The sequence below is a fragment of the Artemia sp. Qi Xiang Cuo genome, chromosome 18 (assembly GCF_049724085.1).
Source record: "Artemia sp. Qi Xiang Cuo chromosome 18, ASM4972408v1, whole genome shotgun sequence".
In the NCBI taxonomy this organism is placed as follows: domain Eukaryota; kingdom Metazoa; phylum Arthropoda; class Branchiopoda; order Anostraca; family Artemiidae; genus Artemia; species Artemia sp. Qi Xiang Cuo.
The window spans coordinates 19,932,418-19,958,005 of NC_142811.1; the positions used below are offsets into that span (position 1 = coordinate 19,932,418).

The 25,588-nt window shown below is 32.1% G+C and overlaps 1 protein-coding gene across 1 annotated transcript in view; it reads right to left on the reverse strand.

Moving 5' to 3' along the window:
• Nucleotides 1-631: 631 nt before the first annotated feature.
• The window catches only part of LOC148941301 (glycogenin-1-like), a 58,726-nt gene continuing 33,769 nt past the window's right edge, over nucleotides 632-25,588 (reverse strand). Inside the window, exons 6-7 of the mRNA XM_089104639.1 lie at nucleotides 12,859-13,278; nucleotides 632-3,095 (exon numbers count right to left, since the gene is read on the reverse strand). Coding sequence (XP_088960765.1) covers nucleotides 2,871-3,095; nucleotides 12,859-13,278 — 645 coding nt within the window. The 3' untranslated portion in view covers nucleotides 632-2,870. The remainder of the gene's footprint in view (nucleotides 3,096-12,858; nucleotides 13,279-25,588) is intronic.

Sequence of the window (25,588 nt, forward strand, 5' to 3'; positions counted from 1 at the left end):
AGGAATAGAAGGCTTTTTCTTTTTACAGAATACGCTTTTTACTTTTCACTTTTAAAAGACATGTGCGATTTATAGGCGACATGTTTAGGTCATTGTGCAAAAAAAGGAATCCATTTCATTAAAAAAAAAAAAAAAAAAAAAAAAAAAAAAAAAAAAAAAAACAATGAATCAGGGTAGATTAAGTTAAGAAGCAAGGAAATTAGATTTTCAAACAGTTTTAGAAGAATTTAGAGAACCAATACTTAGAAATTTGTAAATTCATGTAATATTCGGTGAAGTAAATTTTAAGTCATTTTTAGTAGTTTCATAATATTTGAAGGACAATAGCGTAAATTAGAGTAAGCTCAAAAGGAGGACAAAAAGGACAAAAGAGGAAAAAAAAGCTCAAAATTAAAATTATGGACTAAAAAAAAAAAAAAAAAAAAAAAAAAAAAAAAAAAAAAAAAAAGCTATGCCATCTGGCATTTCTTTGCATATTTTTTTCCAATTTAATAATAAGAGTAATTAATTTAATTGGTGTAGCTGGTAAAATCAATGTAGCAACAAGTGTTTTATCTCAGTTCCTGACATAAAAATAATTCCAAAGCATGAAAAAATGCTCAGAGATGCCAAACGCTAGGTAGCGTTAGTGTTTTTCTTTTACTGACACTAGTGCCAGTTTCCACTCTTATAAGCTACCCATACTCCTTGGGCTAGCCTAAATTTCAAAGGCATTTGATAATCTAATAGAAAGTTCTACTGGGCAAGTGGTAAGAGCTTGCCGCCTTCACACGCGTTTAAATCACTAAACGTTTTCAAATTTTATTTCGTTTCCAAACTTCGGTTTATATTGTTCATACTGTTTCATAAATGTTCATTGTGTTTTCAAATTCAAAGCACAACAGCTTTTGATTCTTCTTCAAGATTAAAGTAATCTTGGTAAAGCTTACTACATTTTGGAATAAATAAATAAATGGAGATTAAAGTAAACTTTAAAGGCATTCAAGAATTAATGGAAAGCTCTATTCAATCTCGAAAAGCTCCCAGAGCTATCTAGCATATCACGGGAAAACAAGATGATAATAAAAGGCCATAGTATCACCATCACGTTGGTATAACGACGCTTATATTGTTAAAGTGGTGCATCAGAACAAGTATTTTCAGCACGTAATAATTTACAGAATACACCAGGCATTTTTTTTCTTTTTTATTAATTCAAATAGCTAAAATATACTGCAGCCAGCAATGTTTATTTTTATAGTATGATATATAGAGTTTCCTACGATCTCTTAATCCCTTTCAAAACACCTAAGTGCTGGTAAATATTCAGGCAGTCACAGATGGCAGCAACGTGTTCTACAATACTGATATATTCTTAACAATCAATATTCTTCCAACCTTAGAAACTTCTCACGGCACATCCGCGGTTGTATTTTTAAATAGAGGGAGAGAGCTAGAAACGCAAACAAATACAACAGTAATATAATACCTAATTGTGTTGTTAGACTTAAAATTTTCATACAAGATTGTTTTAGGTGAAACAGCTTATTGTTTAGGTAAAACAGGAAAAGGTTGAGAAATGAAAAAAAGCAAAATTAATAGTATCTAGGATCTTTATGCAAAGTATTTAACGGTTATCCGTTAAATAACCGTTAAAATATTGAACGGTTATCATTTAGTGTGTCAGTTACAAACATGGCAAAAAAACAACACAAGATTGTCGACACAACAACTTCGTAACCATAACTTCAATTACAGCTGAGTTGCCAGACCTTAATTTCCGGCGTACATTTCTCTTTTTTTCCGTCAAATGATTCTTGTCTTCTTAATAACAATGCATTATTTTTGTTTGTAAGAGTTAACTCCTATGTTTCATAAATTTTAATTTCTTTGATTATCAATTATATTAAAATAACAAACTTATATTTTAGTAGTTCACACGTAATTGATCCAATCAATCGACATTTTATTGATTTACCACCCTTAAGAGTATTTCTAAAACTGAATATCACAAAAAATTTTCCTCTTTTCTGGAAGAAAAACATGTACCTTCCTCTTCTTCTCAGAATAAAACCTGGCAATTCAAAAATTAAAGCAACAATGAAGCAAAAACCGAAGTCAGTAAGCAGCAATACAATACAATAAAAGGTACGTTCACAACTGGCAAGAATCTATCCGTACTTCGCACACGTTTTTCAAAAATGGAGATTAGGAAAAATGGTAGTTATGCCGTCACTATTGTAAAACAGAAGCTAAATGTTTAATTCTGATTAATATCAATAATTACAAGAATTCGACAAAAATCCTAGTTCTTTGACTAAAATCACAACGAACAAAACAACCAGAACTAGGAATTCTTAAGGGGAAATGACCTCTAAGGACCTCCACCAAGCTGTCCTCAGTGTTCAAAACAAAACAGACAAAAACTAAGCTTTTGAAGTGAATATTGACAAAGCAGAATACACATTGAAACAAACAAACAAAAAACCAAGCCGGAATAATCGGAAGACTATTCAAAAATTAGATTATTTAATTTTTTTGGCATTTTTTTTTTGTCAGATTCTTCTGCTTTATTTATGTTCAACTCAAAAGTTTTTTTTTGCACTGGAAACGGCTTGGCGGAGGTCCTTGCCGAAATATCTGCTTATTTTAGCTTCGTTTTTTTTTTTAACTGGCTGGAAATCCCTCTTGTTTTCTTGGTTATTTTTTAATTATATATATTTTTTTTTTATATATTTTCTCGTTTTTTGTCAAACGTCAAAAATGAGCTTGGTAGTATTTGGAAGTCACTTTCAGAGTAAAACTCACAATTGTAGCGCCCAAAGATTTTTCTTCTTTTTTTACTTTCCACTTTTGAAATACGTGTGCGATTTATAGACAACAGATTAAAGCTATTCTGCAGAATCCAAAGGGGCTTCAACTTCAGGAGTTTCTGGGGTCACTTCTTTCTCACCTAACTGAGACAACGTTTTGTTGATTTTTGCCAAAATACGCTCAAAATTAAACTCGTTGGTTTCATATGAAGGGACAGCTTCTGGTTGCTCCTCGGCCCCTGTGGGCGGAGATTCAAGCTCGGTAGGTACAGGGAGCTGCGAGAGGCAGCCAGCTAATCCTTTCTGCAAAATAGACCGAATATGTTAGCGCACAGAAATTTAGTTTTTCTTTTGAATAAAGATCATAGAATATCAGATTCTACAGCTAACCCTTTCAGCAATACAGACTGAATATAGTAGAGTAAATAAATTTAATTGTTCTGTAAAATATGATCAGTGGACGATTCATGTCCGATTTTGTTATGCTAATTACAATTCTGTTCTCAATATATTTCTACCCTTCTTATATCTTTTTTTAAAAACGAATTTTGTGTACTTTACTATTTTATACTGGGACTTTTGACATATACAATTACTTTTATACTATAAGTCATACTATTTACTATGACTATTATGCATTTTATACTATTTTAGATCATTTCTAAAGAAGAACTAAAAAAATATAAAGTGAAGGAAATTCAAAATTTGACACGGCTGACAATTATAATTTGGTCGGTCCTAAGCAGAAAGGGTTTAAAGCATAACCATTATTTCTAAAACTTAATATTCAGGGTCTGATAATTAATTCCAATTAATTTTTATAATTTTATATCCAGCACTTAAGAATTTTATTAAAAAAAAAAGTTTCTTATTGACGAGGCCCCTTAGATATTACTTAAGGAGATAAAATCTAAGGATAAAATTTAAGACAAAACTTAAGGGGAAAGAAACCTTTGTTTTATCTTAAGAAATTTCCCTCAAAAGTTTCTTATTGAGGAGGCCCCTTGGATATTACCTAAGGAGAAAGAAACTTCAGTTTTATCTTAAGAAATTTACCACAAAAGTGTCTAATTGAGGAGGCCCCTTAGATATTACTTAAGGAGCTAAAAGTTTCTCCCATCACCTTAACTTCAAATGGGGTTGTGCAAGTATATCCTTTCAGAATCGAAACAATATCATTCTTTTGTTAAGTTTTAAAGCAAAATAACTCCCCGCCATTCCTTCCTTAAGGCCATAAACAGAACAGTATTCATATATTGATATTACAAGATCGTTATCTTCCTATTACTGTCGGACTAGCAAACAACTCTAGCTCCTGAACTATTGTTGAAAAAATTTTAATAGAAGAACTATATACAAATTTAAATAACAATAATCTTGTCATTTAAAAAGACAATAATCTTGTCTTTAAACTAACAATAATCTTGTTAGTTTAAAATAAATCTTCTCCCTTTCAGAATGTTTCTTGTTGGATTCAAATAAACTTAAAACTTCAATTGAAATCCAAATTTTGACGAATTAAAATTATATTCTTCAGAATTTGTCTCAATCTAGTGGGTTATTACTGTCTAGCGAGTAGTATTTTTGATTCCAAATAATTTATGTCTTTAGCGCCAAAGTTTCTTCTCTTGTTACCCTTGCTCTTTTCTATAAATCAGTGGCATCAACTAGAGGGCGGGGCATCCCCCCATTAGATCTTGAAAATCCTTTTTTGGTATGTTCATTGGAAATGCATTTTTTGGTATTTTCCAAAACACATCATAAATTGAAAAAACCCTATATATGATTCATACCCCCCCCCCCGAAGTTTCGTGAACCGAACCCTACATAATATGTTTTGATTTTGGATGGTAAAGCTAAGCGCTAAAATAAGTCGATTTAATCTTCATTATCAGTTACATCATTATCGCTTCTGCTAATTGAAAAACTGATTTTATGGCTCAATTTTGTACATCTTGAACCCAGAAGACTTTTATAATACAAATAGTTTTTTTTTATAAATCTATAAATTAAGTCAACACCAATTCCTAAAATGTGCTGGTGTCAGAAAAAATAAACTCTAATTTAATCACTTAAACTACAAATTGCTATCGTGCGACCAAATAAATAAAACTTAAAACAGATGAAATTTTAATTTGTGCGCTGTGGGATAGGGAAATCTGAACAGAACATAAAAATATTTCTTCTAAAAATGTACACGGTGATGCTTATAATTTCGCACATAAACATTGGTATATTTAGCACCAAATGTATATTTCTACATTTAGTGCTAAAACTAAAAATTGCGATTTTTTTCTTCATTCTTCTAATTGCGACTACAAAATGGAGTTTTGTCAGCCATCTATATGCATATTTATATGTTTTAATAATACTGCACTAAAACAAACAAAATGAGTAGATTTTTAGCTGTTTCCAACATTTTAAGATGAACTTAGATTTTTATCTGCTCAACGATACATGCATTTATTTTCAGTTCATATTTGGCAACAAGATGTTACAGTTAGGTTTTACTGTGGTTGTATCATTTGAAGCTGTGTTTTGCTCTTTATGCTTTTTATAAATTTTGTGTGTTGCTATGGCCCACGGGCTTTTGCAATAAAATCGTATCTTCTCTATTCTTATATAATTTTAACCATTCAAATATTGTGATCACAAATTTAGATCACAGGATCACAAATTTAAAAACTTAAACTACAAATTACTATCGTGCGACCAAATAAATCAAACTTAAAACGGATGAAATTTTAATTTGTGCGCTGTGGGATAGGGAAATCTGAACAGAACATAAAAATACTTCTTCTACAAATGTACACGGCGATGCTTATAATTTGGCACACAAATATTGGTATATTTGGCACTAAATGTATATTTATAATCGCAAGTCTAAAACTTAGTACCACGGAAGGTGAAGGCCAACAAGATGTAATGGTGAAGTCAAAATGATTTTAAATATGTGTCAATTCTAATTATTACTTCCATGTTATCTTTTATTATCCTTCGATAAGCTGTATGTAGAGTGGGTAATATTGTGAGTAATATTGTGAGTCCTGACGATGGGTCAGGACTGATAACTGTGTTGGGAAGTGATCTTTTTTTTTGCAACAGCTAAAATCGACTATTGTATAAATGCTTCATTTGTGCTACATTGGTGTCTTGGTAAATATTTACCATATCGAGTTACCAATAAAGTTAATATACCACTTTATGCATTTTTTTATGTTCTTTACAAATATAATAATCATTTTTGTCGGAAATGAATTTTACCCCCACCCCTATTTATACAATTCAGGGTATATCTTTGCACATTAGGGGGGGGGAGGAGTGGGGGGTGGGGTGGGGGTAATGTTTTATTTCTGATGTAAATGAGAGGTAAGTTTAAACTTTTCCCCCACCCTTCTAATGTGGAAATATATACCATAAATTGGTATATATAGGGGTGGGGGCTAAAATTCCTTTCCAACAAAAATGATTATTATATTCGTAAAGAGCATAAAAAAAGCATCGAGTGGTGTATTCACTTTATTCCTAACTCAATAATATGATTTGGTAAATATTTACCGGTGTCTTTTTTTTCTACGTGCCGGGTTTTACACTACGTGCGGCACTTACACTGATCACTATTGTTGAACAGAAAGTTGTCGGTAATTTAATTTACTTTTTTGTTCTTTTATCATTCTATTTTTATTTTGACAATGGTTGATTTGAGCGAGGATAGGCTGAGGGAACTTGAGAGACTGATTAGTGATTTTTCTTTAGTTTTGGGGGAAATTCTTAATTAACGTGATTGGGTGCAAATGCAATAGACAATGTGAATTCAGAGTACTTTCACTATGTGAAAGGAGTTGCATGACTGAAAGTGTAAGAAAGAATATAGTAAGAAAGAGTGTAAAGTAAGTATAGTAAGTATAGTATAGTAAGTAAGCAAGTATAGTATAGTAAGTATAGTAAGTAAGTATAGTAAGTAAGTATAGTAAGTATAGTATAGTATAGTAAGTAAGTAAGTATAGTATAGTAAGAAAGAATATAGTAAGAAAAGAGTGTATAGTAAGAAAAAGTGTAAGAAGGAGTTGCATGACTGAAAGTGTAAGAAAGAATTGAAAATATTTAAACGAGTTTTCTAGCATTAAATAGCAGGTTTCAGTTTTGAACCTGAGCCCTATTTTAGTTGAATGATTGTTCAGCACTTTGAAATATTTCTGGTTAACGGTTACATATGTCATGCAGTGGCAACGTGGTGAATTGACAGTATATTTTCAAATATGTTATGGCATGAAAATCCGCCCGATATTGCACTATACCAAAAAATCACTTTCGAATCTAAGGTGTTGGAAATCCTTGGCCCTTCTTTAAAAATTTTGGTACTGGTTATACATATGCCAGGAAATGTTGATGTTTTTATTACTTTGATAGATGATTTACTTGAGATATTTCGAAATCACGTGAGATGTTTTATTAGTGAGGATTCTAACAATGATTTATAAAAAATGCATGATATTGGATCCTAGAGCTAAGATTGTTTTTCAATATTATGGCGAGTAATGGTTTTTCCTTCTTCTATTATAAGTAAGAGAGTTATCTAATCTTAAGCACCCCTCACTGACGATGTTTTTTTGAAACGGCGAATATTTTTGCATATTATGGCGAGCCCTGGTTTTTCCTCCCACTATTATAAGTACGAGAGTTATCTAATCCTAAGCGCCCCTTACTGACAACTAAAGCACCCCTTACTGACAAAGTTTTTAAAAACGGCGAATATTTTTGCATATTATGGTGAGCACTGTTTTCTTCCTCTCACTATTATAAGTACGAGAGTTATCTAATCCTAAGCACCCCTTACTGACAACTAAAGCACCCCTTACTAAGAAAGCTTTTAAAAACGGCGAATATTTTTGCATATTATGGTGAGCACTGTTTTCTTCCTTCCACTATTATAAGTACGAAAGTTATCTAATCCTAAGCACCCCTTACTGAGAAAGTTTTTAAAAACTGCGAATATTTTACATATTATGGCGAGCAATGGTTTTTTCTTTCACATATTATAAACGAGAGCTATTTAATCTTAAGCACCCCTTACTGACAACGTGTATACAAACGTCAAATATCACTCTCCTAAAGTTAATATAAATAATGTGTTTGACATGTTTGGGATGATGTTTACAGCAGATGATCTGGCAGCAGATTTGACCACAAAGTGACCAAAGAATCCGAAAGGCACATGTAAATGCAGATTGCCCAAGTTGATTTAGAAGAAAGCTTTCTGGGTAACAATTCAATGTCCTGGAGAATGTGCATATAAATAACACATTTTCAATAGATTAAGTGTCTATTAATAATAAGGAATCAGGGATGAGTTAGAGTAGGCCAAATAAGCCATGGATTTCAAATCTTTTTTTAAGATCCATGGAAAGACGTCAGGTATTTTTTACAGATCCTCCACGGACAAAGAGCGTCATGAAGACTATAACCGGACATTGAATTCACTTCTTGGTAAAAAGACGAAGTAGAATTTCAAGCAGAAATTTAAAGAAGTGCAAGGAGGTCCTGCAAAACATGGAAAATCATGGAGTCTTTGACTAATCCTGGTACATGAATAATGATTCCCGATATTGAACCATCTCATTCATTTAGTGCTAAGGAAATATGTTTGTATTTGACGGGAGGGGAGTGGAAGGGTTCCGCCATGTACTGACGAGTTATCAAGTAATGGTACCTTGGAGGATTTTTCCGGATGATTCTTTGTTGTTATTTTCCGATGATCTTGTTATTTTCTTGTTAGTTTTCGGTGATGTTTTCTTGTTATTGCGCCTTGTATTGAATTATCAAAACCTGTGAACAAAAGAACAATACTACAGCAGGGTCAGATTTTTCGGCTCATATCATGCATCATATCTAGTAAATTCTCGTGTTGGATTAACTTGTGCCTGCAAAATATTATATATTCAGAATGTTTGAAATTGGATTTAGTTGTTCCTCATTTTAAAACAGTTGACAAGAATGATCTGACGGGTTACCATTTGTCGCTATTAATCATAAATGACTTTAACCATTATGTTCTTTCATCGAAGCTTCGCCTTGTAATTTGATCTTTTCTTGGGAATAAATCTCAGTGCGGTAATACAGGGAAAGTTAAAATCTGAATTCGAACGTAGAGCGTGGAGTTCCACAAGGATCAGTTCTAGGAATACAATTATCTCTCTTCTCTGTCTCTGTATATATATGGCTTGAATAGCTCGTGAGTAAAACATTCTGGGAGCTAAAACATTATGCTGAACGATCTAAGATGGTTCTCCATAGTTTTTCAGATGAAACACGATTACTCTTGCCATAGCATCGCAAAAAAAATCCTAAGTTTATTCTCACAGTGGGAATACAGTACATTGAACGATGGATGCATGTAAATAGGCTGGCACTTAATCGTGGTAACAGGAAGTTTGTTTTGAATAGAATAATGGCCAACTGCTCCCCACGGACAAGGATAATTCAGCTTGAAAGTGGCAACTTCATAGAACTCACTGTGTGAAGCACCTCAGTGTTTTAGTTGTCAAGTTTCCGAGACCAGACCTTCTTTTTCTTTAAAAGCTTTAAGAATGCTTTATTTTTCGCTGGTTCATTTATATTTGCTCCTGGTTCGTTCACAGAGCTAATTTTAATAAACCTTTGGTGCTTCTTAAGGTTCTCCAGAGCAAAGCAACAAGACTGTTAAGCATGGTCTCCACCCCGAGTGATTTATCACTATTTCTTGTGATTTGATATTGCTTTTAAAAAAAACACTATATCAACCAAAGAATCACTAAAATCCATCCTAATTATAACACAGATAGTGCTACTCTTACGAGGATCTCAACCCCAGTAACCACAAGGTCTTTGCATTGTTCAAAATACAGGACCACAAGTTTAGAATAAACCGTCGCCTGATTTGAAAGAAACAAAGGAAATAAATGATGTTTGTCGAAAGTCAAGAACGTATTGCATGAATTAATAAAGGTCACGTAATAGAATAGGTCACAGAATGTGAACGAATGAAAATCGGGTCAGGTGGCTCTCAGTAGTTTCCGGTTGATTTGAGTTTTTAGCGTTTTTAGTTTTTATAGCGTAACTGGAAATATACATGTGTGAACTAGCATAATGATTATTGTCTGAACAAAGACCAAGATTGAAAGCTTGTATGAAAGTAGTAAAGTTTCCAGGTTTTATAGTTGATGCCTTTTCTTGTTCCCTCTTCTCTTACTTTAGGGCTTGGATCGGGTAACGGAAGACAATGGAGAGGAATTTGTAACGTCTTGAGGAGTTGTTGTTTGTGAAAGTGCAATAAACACAAAATATTAGTATGTTTGTTCTGTCTTTTTTTGGGTATCCAGCATGCAATTATGCACAGGATATTGTTTTGTATTCAAATATAATGTCAATTTTATAACTAAATTTGATAAAATCAACAATTAAATTCAATAGCTTTATGTTCGCGACAAATGGCTTTGCATCCTTATATTCAGGGAGTTTTTTTTTTCAATATAAAGGATTTTCTAAAATTGGATGTTCTAAAAAAGGATGTTCTAAAATTTTGCTATTAATTTATGTATGCTATCATATTCATTGTTTCTAAAACTGATCAAAAGAGAAGTTTCCCAAACAGCGTTTCTTTTTTTTTTATATAACTGTAAGTGATGATGTTGATGAAAAACAACCCAAGATATATCATAGGAACTATTGCACTAAAAGTCCAAACTTACAAAGCAAAAGAAAAATAAGTTAAATTGTTAGTACGTTTTTTCCGTAATGTAGTTATTTTTAGTATTTATTAATCTTTTAGCTTTTGAAACACATTCAATGCCAAAAGGGTGAAAGCATAATTTATAAAAGATTTTCTTAAACGCTAATTCAGAAATTCTATAATTTTACTGAGGGATTTAGAACTGTGAGGCAGAAAAATGATAAAAAACAAGAAAAACAAAGATAAAAAAGATCCAAAAAACAAAACAAAACCAAGCGAAAATTAGTAAAAGACCGAAACATAGGCAAAAAAAAATAAATACTAAATTGAGTTAATTTACGTTTTAGTAAAACTTAGTGCAAATAAACTAAATGTTAGTTTTTGTTAACCATGCGTAGGGCCTATCTACCAAGACTGAACATTGTGTCAGCTGAACTGAAATAGATAGGAGTATAAAAAGATATAATACAAAGTATCCCTAAAAGGTACCCCCCCCCCCCTTTCCCTCATCTATCCAATTTTGACCACTCAGTAACTGACAATTTAAGCGGGAAAGGATAATATCATTTTCCCCAACTATTGAAAGAGCCTTGTGTGGGAAGTCCCCTATGGTTCACAATACTAGTAGCAAGAAGTAGCAAATTTATCCCTGAAATGAATTAAATGTTCTTAAAATCGGGACTCGCAAGCAGTAATACTATATTTTGGAATAAAAAATAACATGAATGTAGTGACTTGTATTAAATTATTACTAGCAAACAATATATTTAACTGACAAGTAACTGGTTAGAAGCATTTTTTATAAAAATTTAATACGATTTAAGAGGAAATTTAAAAAAAAGAAGACAGTTTAATTCTCATAAAAAGTAAAAGCTCGACAACAGCAATAATAACAACGTTGTAAGATTCAAATCAAATTTTACAAAAACAATATTGCCGACAACCACATCGGCAATTTTCTTCGTACAAGTTTTTTCTGTGACTCCCAGTTTTTAGGGAAATTTACTAATAATATAACGAAAACGTAAAAACATTATCAATTAGAAAATTAAAAAAAAGTTGAGAAAACAAAGGAGCAAGGTTGGATATTTTTATTACAAAAATTAATTACATATAATTAATTTATAGCAACTGTGGAAATAAAATGATGCCTGCAAAATATAAGACCATTCAAAAGTTGAATTTTAAAAGGACGGTAAAACTGGGACTACGAAAGAATTTATAGTTTTTCAGTAAAATCAAGATTTTCATGTAACATAATAAACCTAAAAAAAAATTTATTTTTTACTACAAAAAAAGAGAGAAAGAAAAGAACACATGGCCTAAAATTGGTCATATTTTTATACATAATTAATTTAAATTTTATATATAATTAATTAGTATTTTGTAATTTAAATTATACATATTAATTTATAATTACATTTTTACAATCATTATGATTATATATAACTACACAATTTTTAGGGTCATTACATTAAGAGCTTGTGCGCTTTAAGAATTTTCAACCTTGTGATTGAAAACATGCACTTCAAGTTGACATCCAATTTTACTAGGCACTGCAAATAGCCCCTTTAAACCACACATCTAAAGTAGAACACTACAATTGTTGGCTAATTTCAAGTGAAATAGGACGAAACAAAATAAACAATTAGACAGCCAACAGTTAAACACATTGAGTCGTTGGGTGTGGAAAAGAGAAAAATTTATCGAATCTTATATCCCATATTTGAACTCCATTTACCTGTCTAAAATCATAAACTCACTATTTGATTTTTTTGAGTCGTTGGCTGTAGAAAAAAAAAAATAAAAAAATTCGAATCTTATATCCCATACTCGAACTCCATTTAGCTGTCTAAAATCATAAACGCACTATGATCTTTTTTTTTCAATATTTTGACTTGATAGACTATAAAATTGCTGACGGTTACATCGATTGATGACGACCAGTGAACCGGTCAATGTCCCTGTTCAATAAGAATGGATTACAAACTCAATGTCTGCCACCATTTTCCGCATATTCTGGGAACTTCATACTATTATAGCTCAAAACCCTGTTTTTTTTGTATATAATGCTAATCGATTTGGATACATCAAATATAATATAACAATACCAACACGGGGAGCAAACAATCTAATTTAAAAATTAAAGCTTCATCTGGGTAAATTTAGCCTTGACCATATTTACCGAGAGATTTATTTTCGGACCAATCATTCTTTCCACCAAGAAAAAACAACACTAAAACAATTCACACATTCGCCTATCTAAGTTACCACCAAAAGCATTATCTCACCAAAAGCCATAACCATATAGTTACTCAAAGCCAAGGCAGAAAAAAAGAAGAGAAAAGAAATGCCTACATCCTCAAACTCGTCTCCTTCTTCGTGAGCTTTCACCTCCTGGGCCTCAAAAATTACTTCGTGCATCTCAGGTACTGGATTTTCTACTTCGGTAAATGCACCGGGTAAAGTTTCAGGGATAACTTCGATTATATTTTCCTGAACTACTTCAGGTTGAGTATTATCAACTTGTAATACGAGAGTATTTTCTAGGGGTAATGTTACAGCCGGGGTATCTTGAGTCAACTCATGTAGTTTTTCAAACTGAGGCAGTGATTCAAGTGTGCGAGGTTGCTCCAAAATCACATAGTTTGTCATGTCAGTTATTGCGCTTGGTCGATCTAAGCTAGGATGATGGATATCAGGTAGAGGTCGCGGGGTTTGAGAAAGGGTATAAAGTGGCGTAAGACGAAGCCAATGGCGATTGCATATTACTTCTTCCTATAGTAAGCAAAGAGGAAAGTGATGGAAAAAAGAAGAGAAACGTGCAAAGTCTTCAGTTTCTAGAGCACCTAGAGAACCTTGCCCACCAGCATAATTTAGCTAGGTGGTAAAATAATTTTAATTTTGGATATATTAGCTCGCCTGCAGTTATGTCTGCAATTTAAATATAACACTCTACAGAACAAATCAAATAATTGAATAAATAAAGTAAAAACTACATTAAATTGTCCATGGCTCAGCCTCACGTGATATACATTTCGCCATTTTAGGATTCACTATCTAAAACTAAGCAGCTGAAGGTTCGTTCGGGAACTTGTCACTATTTGAGGTTCTGTTAAGTTTCCCGCTGTTTTGCAGCAATAGTTTTATTTTGCATAAATATTCTGTTCCCAACCTTTTAGATGAAGTGAGTTGTGTGAGGTTTAATGCATTTAATAATCACGAGTGCTGCTTGGGTTAATTTTATATTTTGCATTTTTTCTATTGTTAAGAAGTTAATTTTTCTTTATGTTATTTTTTCATGTCCTTCTTTCCTTTTCCTTAATCCACTTTTTTTATATGTTAGTAAACGGACGAGAAAAGACTTATTGTAAACTACTGAAAAAAATTCAGATATTTTTAGTTCATTAAAAAAACAACTAAAAAATTAATTCGATCACTACATATCAAAAGCCGTATCCAAGGAGGGGGTTAGAATTGAAACAGCGCTGAATTTTGTCACTTGCCATGGTGAGATCTTGTGTTTTAATTGGGAAAAAGAAGACACATATGTGCTTCTTTTGCAGAACTGTGTGTGTTTCCTTGTTGTTCAAGAAGGGGGCTGTGGAACTCCGGTCAAGGGTCTTCAACAGTGACAATTTCAATGAAACACTTTATTTCAATTTGGCGTCATTTTAAGAGGTTTCAGGGTTTTTCTCGACATTCACGACATTTTTCTTTCTTATGTTTTGTCATTCATTTCTCTTTTACTGCATGTGTTCTAACAAAAAGCAAAAAGTATCTAAAATCTATTTCAAATGAGAAGAAAGGGAGTTAGTTGTAGAAAGGTTATTTTTAAAGCAATTATTTAGCAGACAAAGCTTATGTATTTGTATGTTTCATATTTCAAGGAAAGGGCGACCCAAACCCTCCAAGCCTCCTATTGGCAGAATTAAAATTATTATTATTATTATTAAAATTTGCAAATTTTAATAATAATTTAATAATTGTATTACATAATTATTATTTTAATTAAAATTTAAATTATTATTATTATAAAAATTTGCAAATTTTAATAATAATTTAATAATTATATTATATACTAATAATAAAGATTAATATTAAAATTTTGAATGAATATTGAACCTTCACAGTGATTGTTTGAAACAACAGAATGATATTATAATCTTAGTATTTGTAAAACATTCCTATTTTTTACGCAAAACAAACTTTTAGCGCTTAGACTTACTTTTTTATTTTTCTTTCTTGTGTTTTGTCATTCATTTCTGTTTTACTGCATATGTTCTAACAAAAAGCAGGAAGTTATATGAAATTAGGACTTTTTTCAAAGACCCTGACTAAAATAAAATTTCAGAGATCATTTCGGCTATTTAACCAATAGCCGTTCTCAACAAAACAGAAGAAAGACAAAAGGTAAATGAAAATGAAACCAATAAAAGACCTGGCTCACGACAAAAACCTCCTTGGTCAAAAACAAACAAAAATCGAAAATTATAAACCAGAATTGAAATAACCTCATCTATTAGCAAATTATAGTTAAATGGCTGAGTTCCGTGAAGTGATGAAACCAAGTTTCTTTTTATTTTGTTTTAGCATTTATTCTATTTCACTGAAGTTTGTTTAAGTTTATCGTTAAGTTATTAGCTTAAGTATAATTCACTTTTTATTAGTTTTTATCAGTTTGGTTGTTATAACGTTTCTTCTATTTCGGTGAAGACTGCTATAAGTCATATAGCCAAAATATTTGCTTAAGCTTTATGTTAAGTATTTAATTTATTTTACTTACTTAAAATTTTTATTAATTTGATTGTTTTAACCTTTCTTCTATTTCGCTGAGGATAGCTGCAAGTCATATAGCCAAAATATTTGCTTAAGTTTTATGTTAAGTATTTAATTTATTTTACTCACTTAAAATTTTTATTAATTTGATTGTTTTAACCTTTCTTCTATTTCACTGAGGATAGCTGCAAGTCATATAGCCAAAATATTTGCTTAAGTTTTATGTTAAGTATTTAATTTATTTTACTCACTTAAAATTTTTATTAATTTGATTGTTTTAACCTTTCTTCTATTTCGCTGAGGATAGCTGCAAGTCATATAGCCAAAATATTTGCTTAAGTTTTATGTTAAGTATTTAATTTATATTACTCACTTAAAATTTTTATTAATTTGATTGTTTTAACCTTTCTTCTATTTCGCTGAGGATAGCTGCAAGTCATATAGCCAAAATATTTGCTTAAGTTTTATGTTAAGTATTTAATTTATATTACTCACTTAAAATTTTTATTAATTTGATTGTTTTAACCTTTCTTCTATTTCGCTGAGGATAGCTGCAAGTCATATAGCCAAAATATTTGCTTAAGTTTTATGTTAAGTATTTAATTTATATTACTCACTTAAAATTTTTATTAATTTGATTGTTTTAACCTTTCTTCTATTTCGCTGAGGATAGCTGCAAGTCATATAGCCAAAATATTTGCTTAAGTTTTATGTTAAGTATTTAATTTATATTACTCACTTAAAATTTTTATTAATTTGATTGTTTTAACCTTTCTTCTATTTCGCTGAGGATAGCTGCAAGTCATATAGACAAAATATTTGCTTAAGTTTTATGTTAAGTATTTAATTTATTTTACTCACTTAAAATTTTTATTAATTTGATTGTTTTAACCTTTCTTCTATTTCGCTGAGGATAGCTGCAAGTCATATAGCCAAAATATTTGCTTAAGTTTTATGTTAAGTATTTAATTTATTTTACTCACTTAACATTTTTATTAATTTGATTGTTTTAACCTTTCTTCTATTTCGCTGAGGATAGCTGCAAGTCATATAGCCAAAATATTTGCTTAAGTTTTATGTTAAGTATTTAATTTATATTACTCACTTAAAATTTTTATTAATTTGATTGTTTTAACCTTTCTTCTATTTCGCTGAGGATAGCTGCAAGTCACAAAGCCAAAATATTTGCTTAAGTTTTATGTTAAGTATTTAATTTATTTTACTCACTTAAAATTTTTATTAATTTGATTGTTTTAACCTTTCTTCTATTTCGCTGAGGATAGCTGCAAGTCATATAGCCAAAATATTTGCTTAAGTTTTATATTAAGTATTTCATTTATTTTACTCACTTAAATTTTTTATTAATTTGATTGTTTTAACCTTTCTTCTATTTCGCTGAGGATAGCTGCAAGTCATATAGCCAAAATATTTGCTTAAGTTTTATGTTAAGTATTTAATTTATTTTACTCACTTAAATTTTTTTTCGCTGAGGATAGCTGCAAGTCATATAGCCAAAATATTTGCTTAAGTTTTATGTTAAGTATTTAATTTATTTTACTCACTTAAAATTGTTATTAATTTGATTGTTTTAACCTTTCTTCTATTTCGCTGAGGATAGCTGCAAGTCATGTAGCCAAAATATTTGCTTAAGTTTTATGTTAAGTATTTCATTTATTTTACTCACTTAAATTTTTATTAATTTGATTGTTTTAACCTTTCTTCTATTTCGCTGAGGATAGCTGCAAGTCATATAGCCAAAATATTTGCTTAAGTTTTATGTTAAGTATTTAATTTATTTTAATCATTTAAAATTTTTATTAATTTGATTGTTTTAACCTTTCTTCTATTTCGCTGAGGATAGCTGCAAGTCATATAGCCAAATATTTGCTTAAGTTTTATGTTAAGTATTAGTCCAGGACTTATAGCTCAAAAAAGTGTCGAACCCGGACAAAATTGCAATATAAACGAAAATGGTACCAAAATGATCAGAAAAAAATTCTGTAAAACATACTAAAAGTCCCCATAAATCCGAGTGGGGCAAGTACCCGAAAAACAGGGGAAAAGGGGGAAATGCGGAGGAAAATGGGAAAAATGCCGAACATGCCCAGAAAATAGTTGAAAGTGAGTTTTCTGAGGTTTTCACAGACGCTGATTACGAAATTGACATCCAAAATTCAGTATAGAAAAAGAGTACTACGGTAAACGGGGGAACAGGGGAAAGAGTGGAGAAAAGAGAAGAATACAGGGTAGGGGTAGAAAGCGGTTTGAAAGATATTTTCTGGGGTGTTCCTAGCTTGGGATTACGAAATTGAGAACTAAAATGATATAAAAAAAATTGATTAACATAAAACGGGGAAATGGGGGGGGGGAGAGAGGGTAAAAAGGGAAAGATACAGAGTAGGGGTAGAAAGCATGTGGAAATGTTTACAAATGTTAATACAGCAGATCTATAGAGGTTCGGCTACCCCATAGGTTCGGAAAAGGCAAAAAAAAACTCGAGAAAGAAATACGGAAAGATACTGAAATTATTTTATTCCGTATTCCTCGCCGTTATCAACACGTGCGTGGGTTCGTCAACATAATCCTGTTCTAATTCGACATTCAGTAAAAGAAGCAAGGTAGACTAGTCAACGCGGAGTTCCAGTGCCGACGACAAAACCTATCCTGACGGAATGACATCTAGCTTCAGAGAAACATATGGACAATGTCTATGCCAGTACTCGCTTCAGTGAATGATCGAATGCAGAAACTGACGGGCCTAGAGTACAGTTCTAGTGAACAGCACGTTACTGCAACCACAGTACGAATAAAGAGAGATACTAAGGATCTACTGACGTTTCTTGAATTCCTTCTAGAGAACTGTCCTTTCACTAGTTCCACAGAGCTTAGAAGTATAGGTTCCGGGCTGATTGCCTAAAAAGGCGTCAATGCAGAGGATGCTAAAGCTGTAGGTGAGCTGATCCGCCAGCGCATGGATGGCCAATCCGTCGAAAGTTTTTCATTCAGGAAGAAAGACAAAGTCGTTACACTGGCATCCGATGGGAACATAAGGATAGATGGCGAGATTTTGCATATCGACCCTGCACTGCTTTTTCAACGTCTTTCGACTGCTGCCCATACATCTGAAAATGACATGGTAGAAACTTTACGTTACGAACTGTGCAGTTATCCGCCCGCTTTGTTTGAGAATTCTGGCACAATGCGTCAACCAGACAAACATGCACTAGCGAAATCAATATGGTAAGAAGCAAAAATAGACTCGATTCACCTCCTTCCAACGCCAAATCATGTCACTGTAGTTGACGGAGGTTGGCTGCTTCGGCAAGTTCCTATATAGATTGGTGATGATTATGATTCCATCTGTGAAAGCTGTGTTAGTTTCGTTACTCGACGCTGTACCTCCCCTATTGGTGTCTTTGATTGATCCAGCGCTGGTACAACAACGAAAGATGCTACCCACAACCGACGGTTTAAGGGAAGCCAGCATCAAGTGATCAATTTCAGTTTAGGGATGAAGCTCCAGAAAAAGAAGAAAGAGTTTTTGAGCAACTCTCAGAACAAACAGCGAATTATAAGCTACATCAGGGAAAAACTCAGAGCCAAAGGATTTGAAGTCGTCCATGCGAAGGACGATGCTGACTATCTAATCGTGAAGACTGCTGTAACGAAAACAGAAAACTCTGAAACAATAGTTCTTGGCAACGACACTGACCTTCTGATTCTACTCTTGTATCACCTCCCGCCTAATGCAAAAACACTTTACTTCGAATCGTCAACGAACGCAAAAGAAGCGATAACACGGTTCTGGTGCCTCAACGAAGTTGAAAAAAAAAATGGGAGAAGTATCCAGGCTACTTCTGGTAGGGCACGCATTCTTGCGATGTGACACGACCTCACGAGTTTTCGGACTTGGAAAGCAAGCTGTGCTACCTCTTTTGAAGAAGAGCGAAGTGTTCAGAAAAAAATGCGAAGTGTTTCTGGATGAATCATCGTCTAAAGATGAAATTGTGAAAGCGGGTGAATATCTTCTCCTCAGCTCGTATAAAGCACGACCAAACGAAGATCTCACTAAGCTGCGACATCGAATTTTCTTGGAAAAAGTTTCTTTGTCAAATACTATGGGGTCTGTTAAGCCTGAAAGGCCTCTGCCAGCCAAAACTGCAGCTTCATTTCACTCGCAGTGACTGTACCTCCAGATATCCTTCTGGAAAGGGGAACCAGCTGACCTAGACCCGGCTGATTGGGGTTGGCTCCTAAGAGACCATAAATACTCGCCTGTGATGACCGATTTGTTACCAGCACCTCAGACTCTTTTGAGTGTCGTGAGACACAACTGTAAGACAGGCTGCGAGAACTCGCGATGCAGCTGCAAGAAAAATGGATTAGCGTGTACGTTCGCGTGCGGAGAATGTCAGGGTATCAACTGTTTGAACAGGGACAACGAGATTGTCGAAGACGAGGAGCTCGACTAGTGACATCAATGCTGTGTTTTTCAGGTCAACTCTACTGCCTTAAAAAGTGCAGATTTTACCTATAGTTACTGAAGTTCTATTTTTAGTTTTTTATTCAACGATATTGCCTTCGAAAGTACAAATTTTACCTATAATACCTGAAGTTTTATACTGTGATCACTGCCAAGCGGTTGTTTTCTTTATGTTTAGTAATTCAAATGGTTGTAAGAAATGTCTGTGATTCAAGAAAGTAAAAGTTTGATACTTAAGCGAGTTATTTTGTCCATAGGCCTACTTATTAGCCATTAGCAGCTGGCTCAGGAGTCAGGCTTCCCTTCCCCTTTTCCGTTATTTCCTTCATTTTAGGTGTCAGTTTCGTGATCAGCAGATAGGAACACCCCAGAAAACACATTTCAAACTGATTTCTACCCCTGACTTCAATTGTCCCTTTTCTTCCCCTCTTTCCCCCTTTTCCCCCGTTATGGTGGGGCTCATGTTCTTTATTTCATTTTAGATGTCAGTTTCGTGATCAGCAGATAGAAAGACCCCAGAAAACATATTTGAAAGTGCTTTCTACCCCTACCCTGTATTTTTAAATTTTTTCCCCTCTTCCCCCTGTTCCCCCCGTTTTCCGTATTATTTTTATTCTATACTGAATTTTAGATGTCAGTTTCGTGATCAGCGTATGGGAAAGCCCCAGAAAACTCACTTTGAACTATTTTCTGGGCATGTTCAGCATTTTTCCCAATTTCCCCCGCATGTCCCCCTTTTCCCTTGTTTTTCGGGTACTCGCCCCACTCGGATTTATGGGGACTTTTAGTATGTTGTACAGAATTTTTTTCTGATCATTTTGGTACCATTTCCGTTTATATTGCAGTTTTGTCCGGGTCAAACCCTAAAAGTCCTGGACTATATTTAATTTATTTTACTCACTTTAAATTTTTATTAATTTGATTGTTTTAACCTTTCGTCTATTTCACTGAGGATAGCTGCAAGTCATATAGCCAAAATATTTGCTCAAGTTTTATGTTAAGTATTTAATTTATTTTACTCACTTAAAATTTTTTTTAATTTGATTGTTTTAACCTTTCTTCTATTTCGCTGAGGATAGCTGCAAGTCATATAGCCAAAATATTTGCTTAAGTTTTATGTTAAGTATTTAATTTATTTTACTCACTTAAAATTTTTATTAATTTGATTGTTTTAACCTTTCTTCTATTTCGCTGAGGATAGCTGCAAGTCATATAGCCAAAATATTTGCTTAAGTTTTATGTTAAGTATTTCATTTATTTTACTCACTTAAATTTTTTTTAAATTTGATTGTTTTAACCTTTCTTCTATTTCGCTGAGGATACCTGCAAGTCATATAGCCAAAATATTTGCTTAAGTTTTATGTTAAGTATTTAATTTATATTACTCACTTAAAATTTTTATTAATTTGATTGTTTTAACCTTTCTTCTATTTCGCTGAGGATAGCTGCAAGTCATATAGCCAAAATATTTGCTTAAGTTTTATGTTAAGTATTTAATTTATATTACTCACTTAAAATTTTTATTAATTTGATTGTTTTAACCTTTCTTCTATTTCACTGAGGATAGCTGCAAGTCATATAGCCAAAATATTTGCTTAAGTTTTATGTTAAGTAATTAATTTATTTTACTCACTTAAAATTTTTATTAATTTGATTGTTTTAACCTTTCTTCTATTTCGCTAAGGATAGCTGCAAGTCATATAGCCAAAATCTTTGCTTAAGTTTTATGTTAAGTATTTAATTTATTTTACTCACTTAAAATTTTTATTAATTTGATTGTTTTAACCTTTCATCTATTTCGCTGAGGATAGCTGCAAGTCATATAGCCAAAATACTTGCTTAAGTTTTATGTTAAGTATTTAATTTATTTTACTCACTTAAAATTTTTATTAATTTGATTGTTTTAACCTTTCTTCTATTTCGCTGAGGATAGCTGCAAGTCATATAGCCAAAATACTTGCTTAAGTTTTATGTTAAGTATTTAATTTATTTTACTCACTTAAAATTTTTATTAATTTGATTGTTTTAACCTTTCTTCTATTTCGCTGAGGATAGCTGCAAGTCATATAGCCAAAATATTTGCTTAAGTTTTATGTTAAGTATTTAATTTATATTACTCACTTAAAATTTTTATTAATTTGATTGTTTTAACCTTTCTTCTATTTCGCTGAGTATAGCTGCAAGTCATATAGCCAAAATATATGCTTAAGTTTTATGTTAAAAATTCAATTTATTTTACTCACTTAAAATCTTTATTAATTTGATTGTTTTAACCTTTCTTCTATTTCGCTGAGGATAGCTGCAAGTCATATAGCCAAAATATTTGCTTAAGTTTTATGTTAAGTATTTAATTTATTTTACTCACTAAAATTTTTTATTAATTTGATTGTTTTAACCTTTCTTCTATTTCGCTGAGGATAGCTGCAAGTCATATAGCCAAAATATTTGCTTAAGTTTTATGTTAAGTATTTAATTTATTTTACTCACTTAAAATTTTTATTAATTTGATAGTTTTAACCTTTCTTCTATTTCGCTGAGGATAGCTGCAAGTCATATAGCCAAAATATTTACTTAAGTTTTATGTTAAGTATTTAATTTATTTTACTCACTTAAAATTTTTATTAATTTGATTGTTTTAACCTTTCTTCTATTTCGCTGAGGATAGCTGCAAGTCATATAGCCAAAATATTTGCTTATGTTTTATGTTAAGTATTTAATTTATTTTACTCACTTAAAATTTTTATTAATTTGATTGTTTTAACCTTTCTTCTATTTCGCTGAGGATGGTTCCAAGTCATATACCCGAAATGTCCGCTTAACTTTGTTTAAGTTTTTAGTTTAAGTTTTATTCACTTAAGTTTTATTAGTTTGTTTGTTTTATTAGCCTTTCTCCTATTTTACTGAAAACTTCTATCAGTCATATAGCCGAAATATTCGCTCAAGATTGTTCAAATTTTTAGTTTTAATTTATTCGCTTAAGCTTTTATTACTTTGTTTGTTTTAACCTTTCTTCTATTTCGCTGAGGATAGCTGCAAGTCATATAGCCGAAATATTTGCCCAAGTGTTGCGTCAAGTATTTAGTTTATTTTATTAACTTAAGTTTCTATTAGTTTCTTTGTTTTAACCTTTCCTCTATGTCGCTGAGGATGGCTGCAATGCAATACAGTCGAAATATTCGCTTATGTTTGTTCAAATTTTTAGTTTAAGTTTTATTCGCTTAAGTTTTTATTAATTTGTTTGTTTTAATCTTTCTTCTATTTCCCTGAGGACAGTAATAATTCATATAGCCGAAATATTTGTCATAGTGTTTCATTAAGTATTTAGTTTATTTTATTAACTGAAGTTTTAATTAGTTTCTTTGTTGTAACCTTTCCTCTATTTCGCTGAGGATGGTTGCAAGGCATATAGCCGAAATATTCGCTTAAGTTTGTTGAAGTTTATCGTCAAGTTTTATTCGCATAAGTTTTTATTAGCTTGTTTGTTTTAACCTTTCTCCCATTTCGCTGAGGGCGGCTATAAGTCATATACCAAAAAAATTGCTTAAGTTTTCCATTGAATATTTAATTTGTTTTATTCACTTAAATTTTTATTAGTTTGTTTGTTTCAACATTTCCTCTATTTCTCTGAGGACGGCTATAAAGACATATAGCCGAAATATTATTTTAAGTTTTTAGTTTAAGTTTTATTCGCTTAAGTTTTTGTCAATTTGTTTGCTTTAGCCGTTCTTCTATTTTTCTGAGGACGGCTATCAGTCATATAGTCGAAATATTCACTTAAGTTTATTTTGACTACTGTCTCTCTGTTTCTTATTTGAATAACTTTTTAGATAATAAATTCAATACAACTCAAGAAACTGAAGACAGAAAACATAAATTAAAGCAGTAAAACATAAAAAAATAAAAATGAAGAAGCTATTGATAACTATAAATAGAAGCTATAAATAACTCCTGAAAAGGGTGTACCAAAAATACCATAATCAAACCTGAGTCCTTATCAACCATATGCAAATTTTCCTGCATAGGTAAATTTACAGTAAGCTTGCAAGAAAAAAGAATATTAAAAAACTCGTAGCTCATCAACTACAAGGATTTAGGGACAGTATTTAACAAACAAAATATAAGCTAAAGTTCAGAATGAGAAGAAAGTAAAACACGGAAATAAGAATTAAGTGAGAAGAAATATAAAATAATGCTTCTTATCTAGGCGCAATTGTATCAAATTTAAGGACAAACATGCAAAAAGCCTTTCTGGTAATAAAATTAACATTAGTAACATTTGATCAAACAGTAAAAACAATTAATAATATTGATATTCTATTGTAGTAAAATAGAGAGTACTTTGGTAGCTGGATCCTGACAAGTAAACTTAAATCATTTGAAGGGCCCTCAAGCTTAATTCTTTTTTTTTGAAAAAAACTATTTAAAAAAAGGTCACAATAAATTTTAATAATACTTTTTATGTGTAGCGATGATTTTCAACTGTCTTTCGATTAAGTATTGACTTCATGATAAAAGTATTTCAGCCATCTAGTGGCCATTTTCGGCCTTTGTAGCCATCTAGTAGAAATTTTAACTGGCCTAGAACCGTTAGAATACAACCTGGCCACGTCTTTCCTTATTTTCAGTCACTGTTCGACTCAATTGTATTATTAGCTGTTGATAATATTCAGCATAGGTGTTATACCAAATTGGATAGAATATAGAACAACTCATCATTCTCAGATCATCGAGTGAAAAGCATGCTCTAAAAACCACCTAGTACAGTTGTGGCCATTTTTTATTCATTGGCACAAAAAAAAAACTGAGCCATTTTTAAACAGGATGGTAAGGTAAAGGATGCAACATTAGACTATAAAAGTCCAAACAGGCGGTGCAGATCACCGTTTTATAGCCCTTTATCCAGGAACTGCAACGGGGGGCCAGCCATCCTGTGCTTAGACACACCCTTCTTGTTTACCTTCCCCAGATTTCTCTAGGTTCCCATTTCGAGCTGGTCCGACTCTGGCTGAGCTTACAGAGTCACGCCACTGACCCCCGTTCCGAACCAAATAACTAATGAAACCAGGACTCGAATACTTAATCCAACACATATTTATAGAATTTAGTCATCATTCAGTCTCAAATTAGTTGCAGTTTTTGTCAGATGAGCGTCGCTTTTTCACTGGTGACTTGCTCAATTTCAGTGCTGCTAGCTTCTTCTCGTTTTAACAAAACATAGTATTTGTTGTTTGCTTGTTTTAGACAATAGTAACCAGACCGGGCGTATTCCACCAGCCTACTCAGGTCACTGCACAACTTGCTACGGAAACAAGTCCTTATAGACTGTTTGTTGGGCTTATCTTTAACAGCTAGACTGTTTGTTGGGCTTAACTTTAAATTATGAATCTATTGATTGGCATTGTAAAGTTTGAAGAAACTCATGAAAAAAAATAACATTAGTAAAACGCCTGTCTTTGCTCGTAAAAAACTTAATTTAATTTGTCATATTACTTTTATAGTTCTACATGTTTTTATGCCTCAGTCATCACTAGCCTTGCACATTAAAAAAAAAACATCTTTGTTTTAGTTTTTATTTGAAGAAAACTAGGTTTACAGCTACACTTACACTGACACATACCCAAATGAAGTTAGCTAGATGACTCGCACATAGGATTTTAAGTCTAGCGTGCTAACCCCTCAGCAAGGACGTTTCACATGGCTTTCGGCTTTTAACAAGTTTATTACATTGTATCTATTTTTCACCCCCTTCTGGCCCATCAAATACACGCAATAGCCTATGAGAGAAGAATACAGATTTCGATGTTTTTTTTTGCTCTAATAGTAATC